The following is a 24,315-nucleotide window of genomic DNA, read 5'->3' as shown; positions in this document are numbered from 1 at the left end:
TCTTGACGTTTTTATGGATTACTAAAAATTATGAATGAATTAAATTATTCACATGCAACAAACATAAAAAAGTTGATAATTTTTTTTTTTTTTTTATCAAAACAAATTTAAATATAATTCATGAAAGGAAAGAAAAATAAAATATGGAAAATTTATCATGAAATTGACTATAAAAAATGATATTTAAAAAAAAAAATTTATTTTTTTTTCTGAATAATTAAATTCAGCTTTACACAAACATAAATATATTAAAAGAAATTAACTCAATATAATAATAGTAATAATATATATATAATATATATGTATATAGAAAATTTTAATAGGAACATATTTAAAAATATTATACAAAGCAAATTAGGTATATTATTTTTAAATATATGTATGTATCTTATTTTATATATATTTTTATTTTTATTTTTTTGGTATAAAATTCATTATGAAACATCTTCTACAACATTTTTGAAATTCGAAAAGTCTTCCATCTCATCCATATCTCCAATTTCAGTAAAGTGAGAAATTCTTTTAAGTCTATCAGATGGCTTGAATAAAATCATCATAGCGGTTAAAATAATTAAAAATAAGAAGCTGATGATCCCTTCACTTATATAACATTTTAAGCTCCAGAAAGTATTATCTATATATACTATTACCATTATATCAATAAAAAAAGAAATGATAGAAAATATTATGGTAAAAATTAAAACATTGAAAAATGTCTTAAACATATTTAATTTTTCATATTGTTTATCTTCATTTAATTGAATAATAATTTTGCTAGTAGAAGTAAAAACCCATATATAAATTATACAATAAATAATAGTTACAGGAATAATGCAAAAAAAGAAATAAATTGTATTGATTTGTGAATCCGAAAAATGTAAGTCAATAAATTGTTTTATAAAATCAAAGATTATAAAAAAAAAAAATAAGACTTTTATTTTAATAAAAGTTATCTTGTCTAAAGTTGGAATAACTAATCCCCAACCCAATGATCCTAATAAAATTAAAAGGTATGAACAAACATTTTTCAAAATACTAGAGAAAACCGATAGTAATAGTAAATTATTATTGACTTTTGCATATAAATTATATACTAGAAAATAAAGAAATAAAAAAAAATTTTCCATTAGATATAAAAATATACAAACTAAAATCCATATTTGAATCTTGATAACAAAATTTTTATTTCTGATTAATAAATAAATCCACGTTAATAAATAAATAGAATAAATTATCATGCATGAAAAATATAAATTTAATTTAGATATTTTATCTCCTGGTAAATAACCATATTGATTTAAAATATGAATATTTCCATGTAAATATAATTCATAGTTTTTGCCATCTTGACAATTTGATAAAAATAAGGCATAAATATCCGTGTCTTTAATGTTATATACAAAATTATTCTTAATTTTATTTAAAAATTGTTCCTGGTTTACTTCCATTTCTGACGATGCATTATGATCACTTTTAATTCTATCATTTATAAAATAAACTGGTAATTTCATTGAATACATATTATCTTCATTTACGTATCTCTTTAAATACCCTTTTTCAGGACAAACATATTTATCATTTTCATCGATACCAACTTCTTGCATTTGACAGCAAACATCACTATCTTTAGGTAAGTAAAATCTACTAAAGTCTTTTTCTTTCATAATAATTAATTCTAAAAATAATTCTGATGACTCAAGGGATTCTGTATCTTTAGAATATTCATATTCTGTTTTTCTGCGAAGATAAGGATTATCCTTATATAAACTTATTTTAAATTTTTCTTTTTTATTCTTTACATCATTATCCCCAGTATCATCATTTTTCCTTTCATTTGATTTATTGTTGCCATTTTTTTCTTCATCTTTATTTTTTTCCATTTCAAAACTAAAATATTTGGTGTTTCTATTGTCAATAGTACTTACACCTATATTTTCAAAGATAGCATGAGGCTCTTTAAATTCCATATCTTTTTTTTTCCCTAATATTACATATGGAGAATCATCTTTTCCATATATATATAAACCTTTCAAAACATAAAGAATATAATAAGTATTAGTTTTTTGCCCATCTAATTTTATTAATTGGCAATTTAAAATTCTTATGTGAAGCAAGAAGAGGCAAAAAATAAACAAAAATTTTTTGATTTCCGCATTGAACTTACATATCATCATGATAATTTACAAAAAAAAAAAAAAAAAAATACACAAATAAATAAATAAATAAAATAAAATAAATATATAAAATTAAATTAAATATTAATAATGAATATACTCTCAAAACAAATAAATTACATAAAAATGAAAAGTGTATAAACTTTTAAATCATTTATTATATAATTTTTTTTTTTTTTTTTTTTTTGGATATAAAAAAAAATAATAATAAAAATATTATTATTTATAGCTTTGCATGTTGCAAAGGTCTTAAATCATATTAATTTTACAATATTTTTACATAGTTAAAAAAAATAAAATAAAATATAAAAAAAATTAATATATGTAAATAAAATGAAAATTTTATTTATGTATGCAACAAATACATTATATCATTTGATTTTTTTTTTTTTTTCTTTTAATAATAAAATTTTTTAAATTTCTTTTCTTAAACTCTAAAAATATTTTTTATTAAATTTTACAATTTAAATTTTTCTTATATGTAATTTATTTATAAAAAAAATTATAACTATTTAATCATAATTTTTTCTTATGAAATAATATTTTATATAACTAATATATATAATAAAAATCATACAGTTATTGTATTAACTATAATAATAAAGGCAAAAATAATAGTAATGATAATATTTTATATTGTAACATATATTAATATAAGACATAAAATTAATTTCATTTTATAAATTGTATCATAAAACAAATTATGAAAGAAAAAAAAAAGGGAATAAATGGATAAATGAGATTGTAAATTAATAATAATAGGATTGGAATAAATACTATATATATATATATATTTTTATATAAAGCAAAATGTTAATTTAAAATATTTAGAACATATAAAAATATTTTATATTTTTTTATTTTGAATTTTTAAATTTATTATATTTTTTAAAACATTTTTTTTTTTTTATAATATAAATTTTAATAATTACATAAAATATGAAAAAAAAAAATTTTGGACAAATCTCATAACCAAAAAAATAAAAACAAAAAAATATATATCCTTGAACTTTCTTGAAGATTAAAAAATAGATTAATGTTATCAGAAAAGGTAAATACGAAGAATAAAATATTATAACTATGTTAATAGTACTTTAATTTGATTCTTAAGAACATATTAAAGAGATGTGCTTATATTTTTTTGAAAATACTTTTTTTGTGATTTTTCTTTTAATAGCAAAAATCAACAAATTTATGAAATAAAGAAGAATTATATATATTAAATAATTTAAATAAAAAATAACAAAAGTTTTATATTCAAATAATTAAGTAAAAAAATTGCATTAAGGTTCTATTTTGATTATATAAATATTCCTATATTTTTTTTTTTTTGAACTCTTAAAATAAAAAATAAAATGAATTATGATTTTTTAATATATAATAAATATATTTTTTTTTGAAATATTTTTTTTTTTTAAAAATAACTTTTGTATTTATTTTAATTTAACATATATTAAGGTAGTAAAAAAGGTAAATCGTAATTGGACATTCCATTTCCTATATATAAAGATCCATAAAAAGGGGTATTAAGAATATGATAAAACACATAACCAGGATATAAATAATTTATGATAGAAATTTTATTTAACTCTTCATTTATTTTGATATTCCACATATTTGTTGGATTATCTGAATTAATAGAATCTAAAAAATTATTTAAAAAAAAAGTATCATAATTTTTAATTTTATCATATGTTAAGTTTTTAGGGTATCTGAAATGAACCCACGATGTCAACTTTAAAGCTTCTAAAATGTTTAATCCGTTAAAAATGGAAAATTTCACTTCTAGATTGCTATTAATCTTTACTGAATTGTAAGGTATTATAAATGCTTCTTCATCTATCTTTCTTACAATGTAAGATAATCTTTCAAGTTCTGTAACATTTTGTTTATCATACTTTTTATTTTTTTCATTTTTATTTTCATTTTGTTTGCTTTTGCTTTGTTTATCTTCACTATCATCATTTTCACTATTTCCATTTTCATTTCCATCATTTTCATTGTCGTCATCTTCACTATCATTATTTCCACTATCATCATTTTCACTATCATTATTTCCATTATCAGAATTTTCATTATCACTATTATCATTATCACTATCATAATTTTCATTATCTGCGTTATTTTTTTCATTTCTTGTTTTTTTTTTATGATTTCTCCAATAAAAACTATTTGGTAATCCATTAAATAAAGTGAAAGGTGCCTTTTTTTCAATTTTTTTTATTAAGCTGTCATTTCCTTTTTTGATTTCGTGAAATTCATAATCATTGTTACAATAATAAAAATTTTTTTTTGGAAAAAAATTATCATAATTAAAATAATAAGTTATGTAGTAATCATTTTGAATTCCTTCTATTTTACCCCATAAATAAATTTCTTTTTTTATTTTGTCTTCTAAATTAGTCATACCAAATAGTAAACCTAGTTTTTCTTCATCATTAAAGCATCTATTAGATTCACATAAATTTTCTAAATGAAAATCTAAATTTTTTAAATTAATCATTTCAATTAAATATAAAAAAAAAAAAATTTATTTTATTTAATATTATTTTTCCTTCCATAAAAAATTAGATATTTCTAACTTAAATATATATTAAATTTTTAATAAAAAAAAAAGTATTATAAAATAATGATAGAAATTACTTTACAATTTTTTTTTTAAAAGTGTTTATCACATAATAATAATGAAATTAAATAAAAAATATATTAATTCTAATGTAGTGTGTATTGAATTATTACATAAAAGTAAAATAAAAATATATTTTTTAATATATTAATATAGTAATACAATTAGACATTTTTAGTTTCGTAAGACAAAAAAAAAAAAAAAGAAAAAATTAAATTAAATTAAATTGAATATAATATTAATTAAAGTAATAATGCAGTAATAATATATGCATGAAATTTTGTAATATTTTTAATATTAAATGTATAACTCATGATTATCTTTTATTAGTTACCTTTAAAACACCTTATAAATAAAGAATCTATAAAATAGTTACTTGAATTATAACTTTAATTTTAATTTATTTTTTCTTTTAGTTTAATAATAACCCCACATATTTTTGTATTTAAAAGGGCAACAGGGTTTTTTATAAATATATTAACATATAAATTAATATATAGTAAAAATATGTAAATCTAATATAATAAAATAATTGAATATGTAAATTATTATTTTTTTTTTCTTTTTTTTTTTTAAAAAAGACAAAATGAATTACTTCAAAAAGAAAAAAAATGATTCTGTTAATAAAAGGAACGCTTTTATAATGAATAGTATTCTTACTAAAAAAAATGATTCAATAACAAATGATGATATTTTTAATGAAGAGAATGAATTAGAAAAAGAATATCAAAATAATTATTTAAAAAAAGATAAATTTACTTCAAAAAGGGAATTAAACGAAAGAGTGAATTCCTTTTTATCTGATAATAATCAAGAAGAAAAGAAAGTTGTTTCAAAAGAAAGTAATAAAAACCTAAAAAATGTGTCAAATGATAATGTAAATAACTACCTTAATAATTCTAACAATGATTATGGTATGGAAAGTTATAATGAAAATATGGTAAATGATAATTCTAAAAATCTAGAGTTTTCTAAAATTTTACAAGAAGAAACAGAAAAACTACTTGTAGAAAGTAATAATTTTAGTTTTAGCAAAAACAATAATGAACAATGTTATAATAATAATAATAGTCAACAAATTAAAAGGAATAATTTCAAAAATGATTTTATAGGCAACAATAATTCAAAAGATAGACTTTTTTCGGGAAATGAAAACAGTTATATATATGATTCTAAAAATTCAGAAATAAAAAACAATTTTATATCATATAACATTAATAAAATACATAATAATAAAAATTCTTTAATTTTGAATAATCTTAAAACTGAAAATGAATTAAAAAGTAACTTTTTACATGCAGAAGAAAGAACGAATGAAAATATTTCTCCAAATAAAAATTATACTTCCAATAAAGATTTTAATACAGAAAATAGTTATGATGATAATAAATATGATAGTATAGGAAAAAATTATAATGATAATAGAAATTATGATACTAAAAGAACCCATGAGAATGAAGAAAATTACCATGATAAAAATAATTCATTAAATATAGATTTTGAATCTAAAACAAATAATGAATTCTTTATTTCTCATGATGAAAAAAAAGTAAATGAAAATAATTTAAATTTTATGTGTATTCAAGAATCATTAAAATCAAATTATGATAAAAAAAAAACCATACACTATGATTTAAAGAATGATAGCAATAAAAATAAAAATGAAGAAACTTATAAAGTGTACGATAATAATAATAATAATAATAATAATGATAATAATTCCTTAGAAATAAATGAAAACTTAAATAATAATAAAAATATGGAAAAAAGTACAACAAATCAATTGAAAGAACACAATAAAAAAACTACGATGGATAAAATAGAAGAAAGCATGAATTCTTTAAATTTTTCTACATATTCTGATGCCAAAGGGAAAAATGTTCACAATTTAAATATATTTAATAGTGAAAATGTACTAAGTACTACTGATGATATTTGTAAAAATAACACAAGTATAAATAATAACGTCATTGAAGACATCATGATAAAGAAATTTTCATCTACAAAAAACTTAGAAATTAATGATAACATAAAAAATTATATAGATAATAAAATTATATGTGAACAAGAAAAAACAAAAAATTTAAATGAAAATAATTCTACTTTAAATAGTGAAAATTTGTATATGCAATTAACAGAATCGAAAAATAGCAATATAAATTCCTATAGGAGCTATTTAGAACCGAAAGATGATTTAATAGAATCAAAAGGTTGCCAAATGAAGTCAAATGAAAATATAATAAAATTAAAAAATAGTCAGAAAGATGAAAGAAATAACCAAATAGAATTAAGAAGGCAAATAAGCTCAACAAATGGTCAAGTAAAATCAAGAATTAGTTTAATAGAACCAAATAATTCCTTAAAAAAAATAGAAGATAATTTGACAGAATCAAATAATCATCTAATGAGTTTACAAAATAGCAAAATAGAATCAAATAGTCAATTAATGGAATCAAGAAATAATTTAGAGGAGTTAACAAATAGACATATGGAATCAAAATTAAATTCAGTAGAATCAAGAAACAGTTATTCAAGAACAAAAAAAAGCAGCAAAATAGAATCGATAAATAGCTTCTTAAAATCACAAAATAGCTACGTAACACCTAGAAATAATTTATTAGAATCTGAAAATAGTCAAGTAGAATCAAATAGCAGCTTAATGGAATCAAGAAATAATCTAGAAGAATCACAAAATGTACAAATTCAATCAACAATAATTTCAGTAGAATCTAGACACAATAAAGTAGAACCAAAAAACAGTCAAGTGGAATCAAGCCATAGCTTCTTAAAATCACAAAATAGCTACGTAACACCTAGAAATAATTTATTAAAATCTGAAAATAGTCAAGTAGAATCAAATAATAACTTAATGGAATCAAGAAATAAAACAAGGAAGCCGAGCAATAGCCAAAGGAAATCAACAATAATTTCAGTAGAATCGAGGTATAGTAAAGTAGAATCAAAAAACAATCAAATAAAATCAAGAAATAGCTTTATAAAATCAAAAAATAGCTATATAACATCAAAAAATAATTTGTCGGAATCTGCGAATAGTCAAACAGAATCAGGAAATAATTTAGAAGAATCAAACAATAGACAAGTGCAATCAGATATAAATTTAGTGGAATTAAGAAAAAGTCATGTACAAACAAAAAAAAAAAGCCAAATAGAATCAAGAATTAGTTTTATAAAATCACAAAATAGTTACATAACGCCTAGAAATAATTTATTAAAATCTGAAAATAGTAAAGTAGAATCAAATAACAGCTTAATGGAATCAAGAAATAATTTAGAAGAGTCACAAAATATCCGAATGCAATCAAATAAAAATTCCCTGAAATTAAGAAAAAGTCAAATAAAGACAAAAGGAAGCCATATTGAATCAAGGAGAAGTTTCATAAAATCAAAAGATAGTCATTTAATATATAGAAATGATTTATCAGAATTATCAGATAGTCATATAAAATCAAGAAATAGTCAATTGGAATATACTCAAAGATCAGTAGAACCAACATGCAGTGAAGAAGAGTCAACATATAGTATCATAGAATCAAATGGAAGTATTATAGGGTCAATAAACCAAATAAAATTAAGAAATAGTTTTATAGGATCGAAAAATAGCTACATAAAATCAAAAAATAGTCGAGCAATATCAACGAATAATTTGGTAGAATTACCAGATAGTCAAATGGAAACAAATGAATTAATGGAACAAAGAAAAAGTCTAATAAAGCAAAAAAGGGGTACAATAGTATCAAGAAAAAATGAAACAATATTAACTGAAAATTTAGTAGAATCAAAATACAAAGTAAATGAATCGAACGATAATATGATAGAATCAAACAATAGTTTAATAAATTTAAAAAATAGTGATAACGAAAAAATTAATAATTTAAATGAATCGTCCAAAGACATAATTAAATCAGAAGGTAATTTAATAGAATCTCAATATGAACTAACGAATTCAGAAAAAATACAAAATCAATCCAGATATAGCAAGAGAGAATCAAAATGGAACTTCACAAATTCCACGAATATCCAACTAGATCAGAGAAATAATTTAATGGATTATAATAATAGTCTTGAAAGCCCAAAAAATAGGTACATAGAATTAAGAAATGATTTTACAGAATTAAATAATAACCAAATGAATTCAAAAAATAGTCAAGTAAAATTAAGAAATGATTTAATAGAATCAAGTAGCAGCTTAATTAATTCAAAAAATTTTAAATTGGAACCAAGAGATAATTTAGTGGAATCAAAATTTAATCTAATAGAATCAAATAATAGTTTAATGGAATCAAGATATGACTTAAAAGGTTCTAAAGATGAATTAACTGATTCAAAAAATAATTGCGGAGTTGATAAGCAATTTGGTAATGTTAGTAGGCACAAGGAAGAATCACCAGAACTTAATTATTATTACAAGAATAACACAAATCTATATTTGAATAGGAGCGAAAATATTCCTAAGGAAAATATTCCAATTGAATATAAAAAATTCAACACATTTGTAAGCAATAAAGAAAAAAAAATTAATTTATTAAGAGAATTTCAAAAAAACATTAAGAAAAAATATGAATTGAAAAATTCAGAAGGATATGACATCGACGAAAATAAATCAAGAAATAATTTGGGAATGATCAATAAACATGATAAAAACAAGAGAAGCAAAAATTTCGCAGAATATAATGAATATGAAGAAAAAAGCATTGGGATTTCCTTAATGGATAATTCAATGAATTACCATGTGAATTTATCAAATGGAAATGATGAAAAGGTATTTGAAAAGTCACATAACGATTTAGAATGTAGTTACGAAGATTTCACAGAGAATGATAAAAATAATTGTGAATTAGAGTTCTCGTTTAACCACAAAATTAAAGAGTACTCTAATATAAATGGAAATTTTTCAAAATCAATTAATAATTTTCCAAATTTTTTAAATAATTCTCAAATAAATATTTCTAATAATTACGATCTAACTGCATCTAATCACTCAAGTAAAAATATTGACATGGATAAATCAACTTTAGAGGATAATTCAAGTTCTGATTATATGAAAAAATTATCAATGAAAAATAATTTTGTCAATGTCGATTTACAGATATCATATATAGAAAATGAAATTCAAAGTAAAATTAAAGATTTTGATAATTTTTTTGGAAAAAATTTTGAAAATAAATGTAATGTAATTCTTGAAAGAATAGAAAAATTGATTTCTCATGATTTTTTTAGTGAAGAATAGAAAATTAATTTCCTTGTAATTTTTTTAGTTATATATATGTATGTATATGCATATATGTATTTATTTATTTCATTTAAAATACCTTTTTATTAAAATGATTAATGTGAATTTTTTGATAATTTAAGTGTTTTATTTCATTTTTTTTTTTTTTCAATAAAATTATAAATTATTGGAAACCAATAAAAAAACAATTTTTAATTCTAAACATTTTACTAAATTAAAATGTTAATTTTTAATAAATGATACAAATTGTTTAAGATATAACTCATAGGATTGTTATAAAAAATAACAAATATAAATATATATATAAACAAATATATGTAAACTAAAATAATATATAACTTAAAAGTCAGTTACTCTACAATTATGAGACCAATCTCCAAACATTGTTGGTTCATGTTTTTCATATTTATAACCAAATTCTTCTGACAAACTTTTTTTCAAATCAGTTTCTTTTTCCTTTTCCTTTTCCTTTTCCTTTTCCTTTTCCTTTTCCTTTTCCTTTTCCTTTTCCGTTTTTCCTTTTATAATTTTATTTAATATTTCTTCTTTTTTTTCAATGTTTTCTTTTACAGCATTTTCATTTTTTGGACAAGATTCATTTCCTAGCTTATTTTCTTTTATTTTTATTTTTTTTGAGTAATTACATTCTTCAACATTTGTATCATTGTCTTTATTCTCAATAACTTCATTTTTTTCTAACGTAGATAAATTTTTATGGTGACATTTTCTTAGTTTTAAAAAATCGTATTTTATAAAATACTTAAAAATATATTCCTCTGTAACTTTTTTATTAGTTCCATAATTAAAATAAGTGTTATAATTTAAAAAAAAATTATTTTTTTTTATAAAAATTCCACAAGGCAATTTTTTCATAATAGGATAAAAAATGAAATTGAAGACATATATTTTTTTTCTTGTTAAAGCATTTATGTCTTTTTTAAAAAATAAATAAAAAAGAAAAAAAACTATATATAACTAAAATTCAAAAACCTTGCATATATTCATAAATTCTTTTACTTTTTTTTTATCAATTTTTAAGAAATTAGTGTATAATAAAAAATATTAACATTTATTTAACATCTAAGGAGTTTTAATTTTAAGAATATAAAAAATAAAATAGAATTTAGTATTACCATATATAATTTTTTTCTAAAAAGTAATTAGATCGAAGTATTTGATACATCTATATTGGAAAACAAAAAAAAAAAATATAGAAGGTAAATTTTGTTTTTCATATAAATATAAAATAAGAAAATCTAAAGCTTTAAAAAAAAATTAAAAAAATAAAGAAAAATGGAAAACGATTTTAATTTAATTGAAAAAGATAATCTAAATGAAGAGAAAGTATATATATAAACATAAAAAAAAAAAAGAATAAATAAATAATTAAATATCTATATATATAATTGAGGATTTAAAAGCTAATAAAATTAATTTTTGTAATAAATTTTATTAATTTTATATCAGAACACTTTAAAAAATGAAAATATTAAATATATGGAAACTCACCAAGAATTAAAAGACTTACTGAATGATTTTATTTCTTCAATTTTATTGCATACTCCAGTAATAATAATATTTTTAAAAAATAATTTTAATTACATAAAAGAATAAAAAAATCTTCAAAATTTATTGTATAATTCATTTATAACATTAATTATAATGTCTTAACAATTTTTATTAATAATTCTACACATTTAAAAAAAATGTTTAAACATATATTAAAAAATTGTGATAAAACATTAAAAAAAAATATTGCTTTAATATTTTAAAGAAAAAATAATTTCTATATTTTTGAAAAAAAATATTACATATTTTTATTTTCATTAATTTAAAATAATTTTTGTTTTTTATTTTATTTCATTTCCTTGTTTTAAGCATTTATAATGCATTTTAAAAAAATCTTAATCAGTAAATTACAAAAGCTATTTTTTTATACATATAAAAATATATATATATTTTTTTTTTGAATTATAAGGATGACATTTTTAAATACGCCAATGAATATTTTTCCTACTTTAAAAAAAATTGATCTCCTATTTTTTAAATAAAAATGGTAAGGATTTAAAGTGAATTATTTATATAATATTTTTTTTTTTTAAATGGTAAAATATTTTTTTTAATATTTTTATATATTTTTTTGATTTTATAAATTTTTACAGATATAATTAATTATATATGTATTATCAAAATTTACTACTACAAATATTAATAATGGCAAATTTAAATAAAATGAAAAATAAAATAATATAATATAATAAAGTTTTAATAACTTTCAACAAAAACAACTGATTTTTTAGTGTAAAAATATTTGTTTACAAAAAAAAAAAAAAAAATTGTATAAATATAAATAAAAGCATATTTGTTAAAAATATATTTCTATTTTATCTTTCTTTATGGAAAGTTATTTGACTTGCCAAATAGAAATTAAAGCAAGTATATAAAAGATAGGCTTATATGTAGTTTTACATGTATTTAATTTTTTTTTTTTTAAACATCTTTGCACATTCATAACACCTAAATTTAAATCATTAATTATCCTATTTAACTAAAGATTTTTCCTTTTTGTGTGAAATGAAAACTTTATATTGTATATTTGAATGAAATTCTTTTTAAAAATATTTATGTGCACATACATATCAAATACTTAAATTATTTTAATTTTAATTAATATTTTTTAATAATATAAATTATAATTATTAAAATTTAAAAAATTCCATAAAAATATAAATTAAACGAAGAAAATTTTTTTAAGTAGTAAATTATCAGAAATATATATATATGTCTACTTAATACTTTTATTTATTTACTTATTCATATATATATATATTACTGTTTTTCTTTTTTTTTTAAAGTATAACAATGAATCAGCATAAAATAAAAGATTTATCAGAAGAAGATCAAACAAAAATTTACAAAATACTGTTATTAACTTATTTAAAAAGATTATCAAAATATCAGGATCAAATAAAAAATATTTATTTTAATAATATTATTTCGGGTATAAAATATGATGTAAATGATTGTCTTTTAAATGAACATGTTTCATCACAGCATTGTTTCATAGATACATTAATTAAATCAAATGAAAATCATGAGTTCTTAAAAAGCCTTCAGTTACTAGAAAAAAAATCTAATACAAAAGAAAATGAGATAGCTGAAGAAATTAGTGACGTTAACAATTATGTTAACTATACACAAACAAATAATGATATCATAAATAATGAACAAAATGAAAATAATCAAAGAAATCAAAGGACATTATTTAATAATTATATAATGGAAATAATGGAGAGATCTCATATATTTTTATTAATTAAAATTTTATTTGTTTTATTCTTATTTGAAGCCAATTCTAAGGTATATTTTATTGTATCAGGAATGTTTATATTATATAATAGAGGATTTTTTGATTTTATAATTAATAACTTTAATTTTATGTCTAGTAATGAAACAATAGAACAAATTTTAAGAAGAATGAGTGAATCAAGAAATTTAAATAATAATGAACTTAATTATAATAATGAAGAAAACAATAATTCCAATGAGGTGATGGAGGAAAATAATGAGCATGCAAATAATAAAGAAAACGATATTAACAATTTAGATTCACCATTAAATAATATATATAAAGAAAATGATAAAACCATAGATGAGAAATTAAATACAGAAAATGAATTATTATCCTTTTTAAATATGGGAAATGATACATGCCAAATTAGTGATGGAGAATACGTTGATAATAAATGGGATAATGATAATGACAGTGAATTTAATGAGAGTTTGGGAAAAATCAATAAGAATAATATTACTAATACGAAAAATATGGACAAACAATTAAAAAGGAAAAATATTAGTTTATATGAAAATAATAATGGCAACGAATTCAGTGAAAATCTTTATTTTAATTCTAATGAAAATTCCGAAGAAGAAAATAAAAATAATTTTTATCCATTTAAAAAAATTGCGAAAACTTATGATAAAATAGGATCAAAAATTGCGAATAACTCGTATGAAACATATGCCTCATCTCATAAACTACTAAATTTAAATGAATGTAAGGATGAGATAGTTCAAGAAGATATAATAAATTCACGTATATTCTGTACAAATATAAAAGAAAAAGAAAACATTCGTAATTTCAACACAGAAGATATTTCAAATGATTCTTTTAATAAAATAAAAGATAGTAATAATGATAAAAGGAATATTTTGGAATCAGCTATCAGAAGAAGAAAAAAAAAAAATAAAATAAATTTAAATGACAGTTCTAATAGTTTTAATAATATATTAAATAATAGTATGAGTGAACTAATAGCCTCAGATTATGAGGATTCAGCAGACAACTTAGATACAAATGAATCTAATTCAAGTAATGTTTCTTCTGATAAAAAAAAACAATTAATTCAAAATAGAGAAAGCCAACAAACTAGTAATGGAGAAATAACTAGAAGAAAGCCAACTAAATTAGAAAAATATATTTATCAATCAGTAGTCATGTTTTTCATGACATTATTGCCATGGTGGGTGCCAGATGTTGCTTACTTGGAAGAATAAAAATTGAAAAAAAAACATATAAAATAAGTTAAAAAATATAAGCGGGGAAAAAAAAATATATAAAATTAATATATATATATATGTATATAATAAAAAATTGATAGAAAACAAAAAAAGAAAAAAATAGACAAAGTAACAAAAATGTGAACAAAATTAATCATATTTTTTTTAGTAAAAATTCCATTATAATACCTAAAATTAATGTATTTTTTTCCTCGAAAATTAAAAAAAAAATGTTTTGTACATAATTTTACTTGTAATATGTATATCATTAACTTTAAAAGAAGAAAAAGCTAAAATATATATATTTTTTTTTTATAAAATATTTAAATTCAAATATTATGTTTTTATGTAGATTCTATTATAGAGGAATAAATTGAAAATTGTTATTTACCGATGTTTCACATAAATAACAATTTTTACTGAAATTAAGGAGGTTAGTCCTCGTTTTAATAAGTCATATTCCTATTAATATAGGTGGCAAATGCATATATATAAAGAATAAAAAAAAAGTATAATAAATTTCGTAAATATGTGAGCATAACTGTATATTTTAAATATTTTGCCATAAATTATTTCAGTTGTAATAAAGTTTATATAAAAAGAAAAAAAAAATGTATAAAATATTTCATCATTATCTTAAATGTCTCTTTTTTTTTACTATCATACATTTTTGAAAGTATTTCATATATATATATATATTAATATATGGGAAAAAAAAAGAAAATAACAGGAAAACGTTCTATATGTTTATAAGGTTATTTATTTAAATTCATTAATATATCTTAGACGTTTAAAAATTAAATTTTAAAAAAAAATAAATAAACTGTTCTTTTTTTCATAGGAAAATACAATTATATGAACGCATATATTATTCTTAGTATTTTATTACTTTTACTTTCCGATGGGAATGTATTTAGTATAATTCATACTATTTATACATAATAATTATTGAGTACACTTTTTTAAATATTTCTCTAATATTTTTTTTTTATATAGTTTTATCATGCATATGTTGATTTTTTTTCCAATAATAATTTATAAATAACAAAATTTTTTTTTGTTTTTTTCTCCTTAAGTAATTATTATTTTGAAAAAATAAGTCTTATAGATATATTTATTAATTCTTAAATTCAGAAAATAAATTTTCAAAGTAATTTTTTAGTTATAGCAAATATTACGTATATATATAATGATATAAATCATAGTTTAATGCCTTATGTTCATTAAAAAAATTAAAATGTAAAAATGTATATATATATTGTTCTATATTTTTTACAAAGGTATAGCATATTAAATATAGCTAAATAAAATAATGAACAATTAACATTAAAAATATTGGTTGATTAATTTAAACATTACTATAAAAAATAATAGATAAAAATAATACTACAAAATATCAATTTATAAGTATCATAGAAGAAAATAAATTAAGAAATATATTGGTCTATTTAAAATAATGAAATGAATTAGTAAAAAAAAATAAAAATAAATGCAAAATTATAAGATGAAATATGTATTTTTAGTAAGTAGATTGTTTATGCACCAAGTATTATTAAAAGTAGTAAATTTCAGATATAAAATAAAGTTTGCATATACAATTAGATACGCCTGTATATGCCATTTGCAAAAAAAAAAAAAAAAAAAAAAAAAAATTACATTATATATATATTACATTATTAATAATAATTAAAAAAAAATGTTCTTTTAAAATTTACAAAAATATTAAAATTTTATAATCCTCATTTTTTTAAAGGTTATATATGCATAATTTAAAAACATTAAAAAAAGTAGAAATTTAAAGTATTCTTCTTTATTAAAAATTAAAAAAACTAAGAGTTTTTTATTTATTTCATTTTTAAAGAATTAGATAATTTAAATTATAGAAAAATTTGTTTTTTTTTTTACCTTTTTTTTTAAAGAGAGTATATAAAGCAAAATTTTTATTTTTCTTTATACAGATACGTAGGAATAAAAATGGTAATTTTTATATAAAAAAACATTGTATATAGTTCTATTTACATAATAAGCATTTTTTTTATTTAATTTTAAAAATCTCTCTCTCTCTCTATATATATATATATATATATATATATAATTTAAAAGTTGATTTAATGAAAAGGAATAACAATTAAATTTAATGTATTTTATTTATACATATTTATATATAAATAATTTTTTTTTAGAGTTCTACAATAGCAAAAAAATTTATTCCATTAATGGATAGAATTTTGATAAGTAAAATAGTTCCAAAAACTACAACAAAGTCAGGACTTTTTTTGCCGGAAAGTGCCACTGAACCATCATATACAGGAAAAGTAAAATTAACAAAAAAAAAGCAAAAAAACAAAAAAAAAATGAATAATTGTCAATAATTTAATCATAAATATATATATTTATAATACTCATTTACTTAACTCTTTTTTTTTTTCTAGGTATTAGCAGTAGGACCCGGTAGAATAACAAGTAATGGGAATAAAATACCTCCTAGTGTAAAAGAAGGTGATGTTGTTGTTTTACCAGAATATGGTGGATCTTCACTAAAAATCGATGGAGAAGAATTTTTTGTATATAGAGATGATGATATAATTGGTATTTTAAAAGAATAATAAAAAAAAATTAAATAAATAAATATAATTCCAAAGAAAAAAGAAATATATATCAAAATGAAATTTTTAAATATATTTTCTAAAATAACGTTTTTAAACTAATTTTTATAAAACATTTTTGAATAAATTTTTATTAAATATTTTTAACATTGATTATATTTGTGGATTATTGGATATTTTTATTTTTAAATTTAAGTTTTTCAAGAACCGTAAAATATAAACTATCAGAAGTAAAAATAAGAAAAACTAGTGTACTGTTTATAAACAACACTTTTTCCTTTCTTTATAAATTTTTTTTAAGAAAAATATATTACTATAAGAAATATTGAAAATAAATAACATTGGAAATATACATAGTTTAATAAAAAATTAGATAAATAATTCTTTTAGTTATTAACAAATAATGATTTTTTTTTTTCCATAAAAAAATATTAAGAATATATACTAAATAAATAAAAGATTAGTTACACACTAAAAAAAATATATATATATATATATCACATATGAAATATAAATATATTTTAAAAATTATATATTTGGTTAAATTAAAAAATTATTTTATATTAAAAAACAGATTAAACAAAAAAAAAGTTTATACTTTCAAAATTTAATTTTCTTTTGTGTAATTTTTTGTATTTTTCATTAACGATTGTCTTTCTTTTTGAGATAAATTCTCAAATTCTTTTTTAGAAATTAATTTTTCGTTATTTTTATCTAAAATATCAGTTATAGTAAAAAAAGGGGGGCCATTTTCTTCTAAGCTTTTATATATGCCGCAGTTAATGATTTTAATATTATACATGGGATTACCTAATTTCGTTCCCAAATTTTCAATCATTCTAATTATATTCATTCCTTTTAAAACTGTGCCAATTACAACATTATGTTTGTGTAAAATTGGCATTGGAGAGAAAGTTATTATAAATTGAGAAGAATTGTTATGTGGTCCATCATTATATAAAGCAACATCTCCATCTTGAACAAATTCCATATCAAAATTTTCATCGGGAAATTTTTTTCCATATATACTTAAGCCTTCTTTGTCATTTAATACATTACCACCTACTAAACATATTCCTGGATAAACTTTATGAATAAAAGTATTTCTATAACCAATATATTTATCTTTAACTTTATATCCTTCGGCTAATTGAATAAAATTTTCAGCTGATAATGGTACTTGATCAGAATATAAACCAATCAAAATTCTACCTACATATTTATTTTCTATTGCTATATCAAAAAATACATAATCTTTAATTGCTTTATTATAATATATTTGTTTTTCTTTTGCTTTTCTTCTTTCATTATAATTCCATAATGGTGGAAAGAGTACAGAAAATCCTATTGCTAATTTCCATGATATATGTAAATTGACCCACCATTGAAAGCATTTTTTTCCAACTATTTTACTAGCTTGTAAACTTTTATTAATCATTGGAAAAACAAATTTAAATTACACATAAAAAAAAAAAAAGAAAAGAAAAATATTCTTTTATTTTTATTTTTTTTTTTTTTTTCTATATAATTCTTTTCAAAAAAATTAAAAATAAAAAAAATAAAAAAATATATAAATAAATAATAGATAGATAGAAAATTATATTTACAAATTTAATTAAAGAATGATCTTCTTTTAATTTTATTATTTTATATAACAAATTTACATTTTTAATTCAATTTTATGTAGAAGATTTTATTATTTTGTTTCTATACATTTTGTTTTTAAAGAAATAAAATAAATATTATTTAAATTTACTCTTTTTCAAACATATAATATTATTTATTTCATAATAAAAAAAGTTGAAAAAATTGTGTTTATATCTTAGAAATTAACATAAAAGTTCTTTTTTCTCTTTAAAAAAAAAAAATATCAGCTATGAAATAGTATACTAATATAATATTTAGAAGTATTCCATATTTAAAATATTATACATTTGTATTATTCTTTTTTTTCTTTCTTGAACAAATATGAATATGTAATTTTTTTATTTATAGAATAACAAATAGGAGTATAAAAATATATATAAGAAAGAAATAATAAAATTAAAAAAAAAAAGTGTTTTATATTTTTTAAAATATTTTTTGAATCAATACATAAAAATAACAAAACTATAAGGATATAAAATGCTAAATTAAAATTTCAAATATGACATAATGAAATTGAAGAATCAGACGAAAAAAAAAGAAAAATTGTTTATGAAATATTTACAAAAATGAAATATTTGAAATAAAAAATATTATGGAATTTTTTAAACAAATATATAAATAAAAAATTAAAAAATTAAGTAATAAAAAGCATAATGCTAATATATAAAACATAACTTATAATAAGGAACTATTATAATGAAATATGATGTATTATGTAATTATTAAAAAAAAAAAAAAACTAATATATATATATTACCTTACTAAAAATAAATACATCATATAGGACTTAATTTTGGTAAACAAAAAAATATTGTTTCGTATTTTTATTTTTTATTTAAATTTTCTTATGCATCTTTTACCATGAACTTTTAACCTATAAACACATGTGTAGGGAGCACCATAATTTTCAGTAAATTCAAAAACTATTCTAAAAAAGAAAAAAAAAAATTTACATATAAGTTAATTTGTGAAATTATGTAACACATAAGGGTATATTATGATAACGAAAATAGAAATTTTTTTTTTTTCATTTTATCTTTTTTTTTATATTTTTATTTACCTTTTCATCGGGAGGCAGTGTTTAGTAGGATAATTGGATATTCTCTTTTTTCTATCAAAATAAAAATCCCCTATATGTATAATATTTGGTTTTTTATTATTTTTTATCCACTTGTCTAAAATTTCTCTAGAGTTTATGTTTCCATAAACAGAATGTAAACAAGAAAATAGAGAACTGTTTTTAAAATCATTATAATTAATATCATGTGACTCAAAATGTTCAGGCCAATTGGAATCAACAACACCGTACACAGAAAAATATTTTGGTGTTGCATTGATGTTATTGCTTATATTTTCATGAACATGTTGAATAGAAACAGAAGTTACATCAATAGTGGCTGGTAAGTGAATAGTTATTTTACCTTTATGTCCATTAAAAGAAAAACATTCTCCTGGAAAATTCGATGGCTTTAATATAATAGAGGGATCCTTTCCCATTGGTTTAATCATTCCATATATTTCTTCGGATGGCAAAAAAGAAGAAATTTGATCTAAAAATTTTTCTATAAGATCGTTTTTATTTAAAGGAGAACTTGTCATTTTATAAACAATTTTTGCTCCTAGTGATTCTAATGCCCAATCTATTTCATTATAATCTAATATGAATTCATTGTACAACTCATCTACTTTTTTCTGTAAATCTTCCAATGAATTATATTCTAATTGATTAATACTTGGAACATATTCATTAACTTTTGTTAGTTGCTTTTTTTCTATAATACTAGCTAAAGATTTATTTAAATCCTCCTTCATTGTTTTGGTTTGTACCTTTATTTGATTATTAATTGTTTTTAATAATTCGGATTTTATCTTCTCTTGTTTTATTTCCATTGATTTATATTTCTCTTCATTATAAATTACTTTTGATTCAGTAATTTCACTTAAAATATCTTTTTTGTATATTTCTAAATAATATTTAATTTTATTTTCTATATATTTCGATATTTTCTTTTCAAAAGAAGGAAATACATCATCTAAAAAAATTGTAGATTTTTTTGCACTTTCTTTTAATATATCTAATTCTTTTTGTAAATCATTTACATTTATTCCTTTGGAATTCCAAAATGCATAAATTTTTTTTTCCTTTTTTGTTTGACTTTCATTTCCTTTTTCTTTATTCTTCTCAACTTTTTCAAATTCTTCATTATCATCTCTCAAGGATTCCGAAAAATTATTATTTTCATATTGTATTAACTTATTAGATATCCTAGTTTCTATCCAATCAATTTTTTTTTGCAGATCATTTATTGTTTCTAACAATTCTCTTTTTTCATATTCTACTTTTTTATCAATATCATTCTTTATGTCTATTTTATTTTTGCTTAGTTTCTTTTCCATATCATTTATAAAATCATCTTTATTAATATTTTTTTTAATAGTATCAATAACCTTTATATAATCTTTAAATTTACTATTAAGTATTTGATAATTATCTTGTAATTTTTTTTTAAAGTTTTCTATTTCTTTTTTTGAATTGGCTTTAAAATAATCTATTTCATTTGTATTAATTATTAATTTCTTTTCTATTTCTTTTAGCTTATTTTCTAGGTTTATATTTAATTCATATAAAGAAATGTTTTCTTTTTTATTCATATAATTCGAATTCGTACTTTCATTCACAGTATTAAGTTGTTGTAATAATTCGTAGAATTTTAAATTATTATTATTATTTTCATTTTCTATTTTCATATAATTCATTAATTTATTCAAATCATCATAGCTATTTTTTGTAGTGTTCAACTTCCAGTTTGCCTGTTCTGTTGCTGTATTGTTGAATATAGTGATAAAACCAGAAATGCATGTTATTATTATAGATAAAACAATCATAAAACTGGCTATATAAGTCATACCCTTTTTGTCATTTAAAGTATCATTTATTAATAAACTTGTATAGCTTACAATTATATCTATTAATGACTTTTTTGTTGAACTTTCTAATTTTAAGTCATAATCAGGATCTTCGTTTTTTTCTACTTCATTCCACATAGCCGCTCTACTAGTTAAAAATTTTAAATTCTCTATTTTTTTTTTGCTATTCTCTTGAATTCCTATATCACCACTAGAAAATAATTTTACTATAGTTTTTCTTACTTTACTTAACTGAGATTCTTTTTTTTTATATGGGTTAGTTTTTCCATAGTTCATGTTTTTTTTTTGAAAATCTTCATAACTATATAAGACTTGTATTAAAGAATTTTTTTCATCATTTTCTTTAACATTGTTATTTTCATCACATTTATCTTCACATATGTTATCTATATCACTTTTATTTTCATTTACAAAGTTTTTATCGTTTTTGCTATAAATTTTTATAGACATATTAGCTTTATTTTACTTTTTCTTTCCTTGCATATGTTTATAAAAATAATTTTTACTATATATATATTCTATGAAAAATTTAATTTTATCCTTTTATATATATATATATATATATATAATTTTATGTTTTGAAAAATAAAATCAAATTTTTTTTTGAAAATATTAAATTTTTAATACAATAAAAAATATTTCTATTTAAAAAAAAAAAAAAAAACATTTATATCTTATTTATTTATTAGATTTATTATTGATAATAATTTTTAAATATTAATTCATAAATTTCATAAATTAAAAATTCATACTTGTTATTATCTAGATGCTCCTATTTGAATATTTTTTTTTTTTTTTTTTGGTATTTATACTATTTTTTCAATATTTATATACACATAATATGATTTCTAAATATAATTTTTTATATCTATTTTTATATTTTATACTTTTTTTTTTATTTTTTAAAAATTGAATCCAATATTTTTAGTAATAATTATATGAGTATAATCCCACGGTATTTTTTGTAGGTTTATATTCTGTAAAAAAAAATTTTCTCACACACAAAAAAATAAAAAAAAGTTTTTATAATAATATATTTTTTTAGCGTTAAAAAATAATATATATTATATATATATATTATTACACATAAATAATTTGATTATAAATATTTTTTTTCCAGTTATATATAAAACATTTACGCTACTGTTGCTTTTTTTTCTTAAACATTTCTTTTTTTAAAAAAAGCTTTTTCATACTAGTTCATAAAATTAAAAAATATTAGTTACAATAATCATACATAAATACTACTGAGTTATAAACTACATTTGAAAATATAAAAAAAAATAAAAAAATAATCAATATTAAGAATATTTAGAAATCATTGAGTTATACAAAATTAATATAAAAATAAAACAATACATTTAAAATTTTTTATAAAAATAATTATATCTAGATATTTATAAAAAAAAATATAATTTTTTAATATAAATATTTATTTTTATTTTTTTTTTATTTCTCCATATATCCTATTCCAAATTGTATTATTTCAAATTCAAATTTTGTGAATATTTACAAGAATACTTCTATAGGTTTTTTTTTTTTTTTAATAGGTATATGATAATATATATGAGTATATACATTTTTGTTTTTATTAATTTTTTGTCTCATTATTTAAGTAATCTAACAAAGATTCTTGATTCGGTTTGAATGATTTATCTCCTTTTTTCCAATTTATAGGGCATACATCTCCACTTTTATCAACATGAATTATTGAATCTATTATTCTTAAAACCTCATTTACATTTCTGCCAATGGATAAATCGTTAACTGTTTTATGCCTAATATTTCCTAGTAAATCAATTATAAATAGACCTCTTAAAGCAAATGAATTATTATGTAAAACATTATAATTTTTGCAAATTTCTTTATTTATATCTGATACTAATGTAAAATTAACATTTCCTATTCCTCCTTTTTCAATAGGCATATTTTTCCATGCTAAATGACTGTACACAGAATCAACTGATATTCCTAATAACTCAACATTTCTACTTTCAAATGATTTTACATGTTTATTAAATTCTATTATTTCAGTCGGACAAACGAAAGTAAAATTTAAAGGATAAAACAATAAACAACAATACTTATGACCCAAGAAGGAGGATAATTGAACATTTACAATTTCGTTATTCTTGTTTAATCCTTGTGCGTTAAAATCATAAGCTTTTTTTGTTACTAAAGAAAATCTTCTTACTGAAGTTTTAAATGGATTACTTAATTTTTTTAAGAGCTGCATTGTTCTTTTATTATTGTTATAAAAACAAAAATGAAACAAATAAATTTTAACAAAAAAAATTATAATAATTAGAATTATAAATGTTATATTTATATGTGTTTATATCGTGAGAGAAAATACTTTAGTTTTTATTTTTTCAATTTTAAATTTTCATTTATTTAAATATAGTCAGAAAAAAATATTCCCATATATTAATTTTCATAAATAAAAATAAAAAAGTATGTATATATATGTTTTAGACTATTTTAAAAATTTTTTATAAGAATTTTCTTAGATTTAAAAAAAAA

The 24,315-nt window shown here is 18.7% G+C and overlaps 10 protein-coding genes across 10 annotated transcripts; 4 read left to right on the top strand and 6 right to left on the bottom strand.

Moving 5' to 3' along the window:
- Nucleotides 1-434: 434 nt before the first annotated feature.
- On the bottom strand, nt 435-2,174 carry SR10 (serpentine receptor, putative; the record flags this gene model as incomplete). Its single annotated transcript, XM_028679390.1, has 1 exon — nt 435-2,174. One exon carries the CDS (start codon nt 2,172-2,174, stop codon nt 435-437), a length of 1,740 nt encoding a protein of 579 aa, XP_028535108.1.
- A 1,453-nt stretch (nt 2,175-3,627) lies between these two features.
- Nucleotides 3,628-4,677, bottom strand: PRELSG_1431900 (conserved Plasmodium protein, unknown function; the record flags this gene model as incomplete). The annotated part of the gene is made up of 1 exon (XM_028679388.1): nt 3,628-4,677. One exon carries the CDS (start codon nt 4,675-4,677, stop codon nt 3,628-3,630), a length of 1,050 nt encoding a protein of 349 aa, XP_028535107.1.
- A 709-nt stretch (nt 4,678-5,386) lies between these two features.
- Nucleotides 5,387-10,048, top strand: PRELSG_1431800 (conserved Plasmodium protein, unknown function; the record flags this gene model as incomplete). The annotated part of the gene is made up of 1 exon (XM_028679387.1): nt 5,387-10,048. One exon carries the CDS (start codon nt 5,387-5,389, stop codon nt 10,046-10,048), a length of 4,662 nt encoding a protein of 1,553 aa, XP_028535106.1.
- Nucleotides 10,049-10,390: 342 nt separating this feature from the next.
- On the bottom strand, nt 10,391-10,924 carry PRELSG_1431700 (conserved Plasmodium protein, unknown function; the record flags this gene model as incomplete). The annotated part of the gene is made up of 1 exon (XM_028679386.1): nt 10,391-10,924. The coding sequence occupies one exon, from the start codon at nt 10,922-10,924 to the stop codon at nt 10,391-10,393; it is 534 nt and encodes a 177-aa protein (XP_028535105.1).
- A 420-nt stretch (nt 10,925-11,344) lies between these two features.
- Nucleotides 11,345-12,083, top strand: PRELSG_1431600 (conserved Plasmodium protein, unknown function; the record flags this gene model as incomplete). Its single annotated transcript, XM_028679385.1, has 3 exons — nt 11,345-11,395; nt 11,519-11,617; nt 12,030-12,083. 3 exons carry the CDS (start codon nt 11,345-11,347, stop codon nt 12,081-12,083), a joined length of 204 nt encoding a protein of 67 aa, XP_028535104.1.
- Nucleotides 12,084-12,913: 830 nt separating this feature from the next.
- Nucleotides 12,914-14,608, top strand: PRELSG_1431500 (conserved Plasmodium protein, unknown function; the record flags this gene model as incomplete). Its single annotated transcript, XM_028679384.1, has 1 exon — nt 12,914-14,608. One exon carries the CDS (start codon nt 12,914-12,916, stop codon nt 14,606-14,608), a length of 1,695 nt encoding a protein of 564 aa, XP_028535103.1.
- A 1,977-nt stretch (nt 14,609-16,585) lies between these two features.
- On the top strand, nt 16,586-17,217 carry CPN10 (10 kDa chaperonin, putative; the record flags this gene model as incomplete). Its single annotated transcript, XM_028679383.1, has 3 exons — nt 16,586-16,588; nt 16,795-16,926; nt 17,044-17,217. The coding sequence occupies 3 exons, from the start codon at nt 16,586-16,588 to the stop codon at nt 17,215-17,217; spliced, it is 309 nt and encodes a 102-aa protein (XP_028535102.1).
- A 607-nt stretch (nt 17,218-17,824) lies between these two features.
- PRELSG_1431300 (peptidyl-prolyl cis-trans isomerase, putative) lies at nt 17,825-18,655 on the bottom strand (the record flags this gene model as incomplete). Its single annotated transcript, XM_028679382.1, has 1 exon — nt 17,825-18,655. The coding sequence occupies one exon, from the start codon at nt 18,653-18,655 to the stop codon at nt 17,825-17,827; it is 831 nt and encodes a 276-aa protein (XP_028535101.1).
- A 1,040-nt stretch (nt 18,656-19,695) lies between these two features.
- PRELSG_1431200 (conserved Plasmodium protein, unknown function) lies at nt 19,696-22,242 on the bottom strand (the record flags this gene model as incomplete). The annotated part of the gene is made up of 2 exons (XM_028679381.1): nt 19,696-19,792; nt 19,925-22,242. The coding sequence occupies 2 exons, from the start codon at nt 22,240-22,242 to the stop codon at nt 19,696-19,698; spliced, it is 2,415 nt and encodes an 804-aa protein (XP_028535100.1).
- Nucleotides 22,243-23,383: 1,141 nt separating this feature from the next.
- Trx-Px2 (thioredoxin peroxidase 2, putative) lies at nt 23,384-24,028 on the bottom strand (the record flags this gene model as incomplete). Its single annotated transcript, XM_028679380.1, has 1 exon — nt 23,384-24,028. One exon carries the CDS (start codon nt 24,026-24,028, stop codon nt 23,384-23,386), a length of 645 nt encoding a protein of 214 aa, XP_028535099.1.
- Between the last annotated feature and the right edge of the window lie 287 nt (nt 24,029-24,315).

Source organism: Plasmodium relictum (genome assembly GCF_900005765.1).
Source record: "Plasmodium relictum strain SGS1 genome assembly, chromosome: 14".
Taxonomy (NCBI): domain Eukaryota; phylum Apicomplexa; class Aconoidasida; order Haemosporida; family Plasmodiidae; genus Plasmodium; species Plasmodium relictum.
Note: the sequence above shows the minus strand (reverse complement) of the source record. Positions and strands in the feature narration are given on the sequence as shown.